The 3,743-nt window shown below is 42.2% G+C and overlaps 1 protein-coding gene across 1 annotated transcript in view; it reads right to left on the reverse strand.

Annotated features, from left to right (window-relative positions):
- The window catches only part of PDE11A (phosphodiesterase 11A), a 398,336-nt gene that overhangs the window by 162,445 nt on the left and 232,148 nt on the right, over window positions 1-3,743 (reverse strand). The window contains exon 9 of the mRNA XM_019654011.1: window positions 1,989-2,039. Coding sequence (XP_019509556.1) covers window positions 1,989-2,039 — 51 coding nt within the window. The remainder of the gene's footprint in view (window positions 1-1,988; window positions 2,040-3,743) is intronic.

Here is a 3,743-nt window from a genome sequence, read left to right on the forward strand (position 1 = left end):
TTTCTTTTATTTTGTTATTATTGTGCTGTAATTCTTTGTATCTTTTAGATACAAGTCCTCTGTTAAATGTATGTTTTGAAAATACGACCTCCCCTTTTTTCCAGTCAAGAGGTAAACCCTGTGCTCACCTTCTCTCACGACCACATCAAAATTGCAGCTAAACTATAAAACAACCATCATTGAGAATCACCTGAAGTCTAGCTGAACTGTTGCCCTGCAACAAGAGACACACAGAAGAAGTCACCTTGAGACTCGTAGGAGGGGCAGAAACACAGAACAAGCTGGTTCCACACCTGCATGCGACCACTAAAAATCTGGAGAGATATCTTGGCTTTGGAGGTCCTCCAGGGAGGAGCGAGGGGTCCCAGAGCTTCAAGAGGCTCCCCAGCACAGGGTTCCAGTGCCAGGAAGAGAAATTCCCATAACTTCTGGTTGTGAAAACCAGCAGAGATTGTGGCTGAATGAGACAGAGGGTGACTACAGTCCCAGGCCCTCCTCTTAAAGGACCTGTGCATGGACTTACTTGCTGATGGGCTCACTTGCTCTGAGCTCCAGGGCTGGGGCTGCAGCTCAAAAGGCAAAAGGGAAACATGAGGAGGAAATGAGTTGTCTGACTTCAGGGAGAGGAACTGAGTTGACATTGAGGACAGGAGAGGCAGCTTTCTCCTGGAAGGAGGAGCTGGTGAAAGCTATTGNGTATTTAGGATGTTATCTCCACAACAAATAGGTCCTGACTCCTGTGGTTGTCTGTCTCCTTCCTCTCTTATTAGTTGTCACCTCCTGCTGGCACCATGTCTCTCCTTCTACTCTGGGTCACCAGAGCAGGTCTTTCCCAAGCATTTCTCCAAGCCAATATGAAACCATGCCCCTGGATGGAGCCCAGACAGCTCACCTCTGCCCACTGTGTGCTCACTGTCCTTCCAAACAGTTCCCTCATCATTACCATGAGTTTGGGGTCTTCCCTTGTTTCCTTTCTTTATTAAAGTGTCACTCAAATCTAATGATCTGATTCAATATCAGGCCCAAAGTTCTCTCTGTGCCATTATTCCTGGGGAGACAAATGCTTCTACATGCAAATGAAACTCTTAGAAGTGTAGTCATCATTAAGTATTATTACATACAAATATTACAATACATTTTTTTATGGGTGCAGTAGCTTGCTTGATAATTCTCTGAACCTCCACAAAAACTTAAAAAGGTAGACACCAAACCTTTCAAAAGGGAGAAAAATCAGGTTCTTTGTACTCCCAGGCTTTGACCATGGCTTGTAGAAGCCTGAGAGACGAGCAAGAATTCTGAGCTGCCTTTGAGAGAGTGGTGGAGACTAAGGTGAAAAAGAATATCTAAGGCTCATTCACAGACTCATAGGTGGTTGGAGATGGACGGGGGTCATGCTGAGCGGCAGTGAAGCCTGGTGGTTAAGAACTTCAGTTCTGGGGCCAGACTTACACGGCTATGCTCCTTAGAATCATTTGACCTTGGCTTGTCTACTCAAAATCTCTGTGCCTCAGTTTACTCATCTGTAAAATAGCACATATTTCATAGGATTATGACACTCAAATGAATTAATACAGGCAAAATGCTTTGTATTGTGCCTGGTCCATAGTAAACTCTTGGTAAATGTTAGGTATTATTATCGTAATTTCTTCACCTATGTTACAGATGAAGATATAGGCCCTAAGATTTTAAGTAAACAGAAAGTTATAGGTAAAACCAATGCCAAAACAAAGCACCCTGATTCTCATCATTTTGTGCAGGTTTTTTTCTGATATCCTCCTACTTAACAATTGGAAATAAATAAATACTGAACCATTTAAATAATCATGAAGGGGCTACTCAGTTGTATATGTCTCTCTTCTACTCTAAAACTGAAATATACAAACACAGTCAGTGGGTAGGACTGATTATACAGAGGCAAGTGACAAAAAGTCAGAAAGCCATGTAAAGTTTCTCTTTATGCCCCAATAGGGGATGATGTGCTTCCTTACCTTAAACTTGTCAACTTCAGCTTTTGAACACGTTGCATGGTATGATAGCACCTGATTCAGAAGAAAAGAAAAAAAAAGCTTTAATAACCAGACATGACTCTATTTTCTGAAATTCTCTTGGCTTGAAAATAAACATTGCTCACGTATATTACCTTGTCAAAATAGTGGATTTTAATGTATGACAAGAAATTGCTAATAGCGGTCTGTAACACAGATTGCCATCTGTGCAATTACAGTGGAATCTATTATAATGATGAATGGAACTACAGTCCACATTAAAGGTTAAGTATTTCAACCAGGATGTTTTTAAAGGTAGATATTTTATCAAAGGGACACAATGTGGCTCAAGACCACAGTTCCCAAAGGATGTGAATACTTATCCTGTGAAATGCTCTGGAACATAAACAAATAAACAGGTGGTAGAGGTGGTGGTGGTGGTGGTGATGGTGGTGGTAGTGGTGGTGGTGGTGGTGGTGGTGGTGGTGGTGTGTGTGTGTGTGTGTGTGTGTGTGTGTGTGTGTGTCCTGTGGCAGACAATAGACTGTGGACTCAACTTCCATCTCTGGTCTATTCTCACCTGGCTCCTTTTATTACATAGGAAAGATTATATTGTTATGCCCAACCAATTGCAATGCTTTTTGCTAGAGGTTTATATTTCTCTGTCCTATTCACATCAGTATTATGACTGATGTCATTCATATGTGCCTTAGTATATGTCTTGCTTTAGCCAATGGAATGTGGGGGAAAGTGACAGATGCCACTTTTGAGTAGAGTCTTTAAGAGCCATCATGTTTTTCTGCCTCCTCCGTTTCTCCTCCACCATGGGAAGGAAGTACATGGCCCCAAGAGGGGTGGCTCGCTCGGCCTGTGCCCCAAAATGAAAACGATGCACTGAGCAGAGCCACAGCTGACCTGCAGCTGATGAACATGTCACTTGAGCAAGAAATCAACCTTTGTAGTTTATCACCACATCATAACTTACTGAGACAGAGGATTAAAAGTAAAAAACCCAGTTCAAAGGCTGCCTACAGCCAGGAGTGGTTACGTAGGGTGGCCAAGTGACAATGCTCTGGTTAATGAAATATAAGTGGGAGTGTTGGGATTGCCTCTTTCCTTTCTCTCCCTCCCTGGAAAACACATGTAAGGCCTGGAGGTACAGCAAAATCTGGTGTCTATGAGGTGACAACCATGAGTATGAATGGCAGCTTGTTATGGATAGTAGAGGAGAAAGGGAAAGACAGATGAGCCTGGCCCAGGACTGTTCACCCCAGACTTCTTGTTATATAGGACAAATAAACACACATTTGCTTAAGTCAGTATTGGCATGTTATAAGGCTTATATCTACATATGCACACACATAATGTATACATGTTATATGTTTTATGCTACCAGTCCCATTCTTAATCTATACAAATCTCAAACAAATAAATCTGGGAAATGCTAAATCCTCTTCAACTACCAACTTTACAGAATTGCAGTGTGCATTTGGCTCTGAAAAGTAAAGTAACGGGTTTTATTTGGTTAAACTCAGCATTTCCCAAATCTAATTAGCCACCAAGAACTTTGAGAAACACTGACCCAAGGCACGTACTATCTGTGGGAGAGAAGGAGGACCACCATGGAGACAGTGTCTCACAGTGGTTAGAACACAGTTTCTAGAGCCAGCCCGCCAGGGTCTCACCACTTTCCAGCTGTTGGACTTTGGGCAAGTGTTTAAATCTCTTCGAGTGTCATATTAAAAATGGTATAGTAGT

This window comes from Hipposideros armiger, unplaced genomic scaffold (assembly GCF_001890085.2).
Source record: "Hipposideros armiger isolate ML-2016 unplaced genomic scaffold, ASM189008v1 scaffold_212, whole genome shotgun sequence".
Lineage (NCBI taxonomy): Eukaryota > Metazoa > Chordata > Mammalia > Chiroptera > Hipposideridae > Hipposideros > Hipposideros armiger.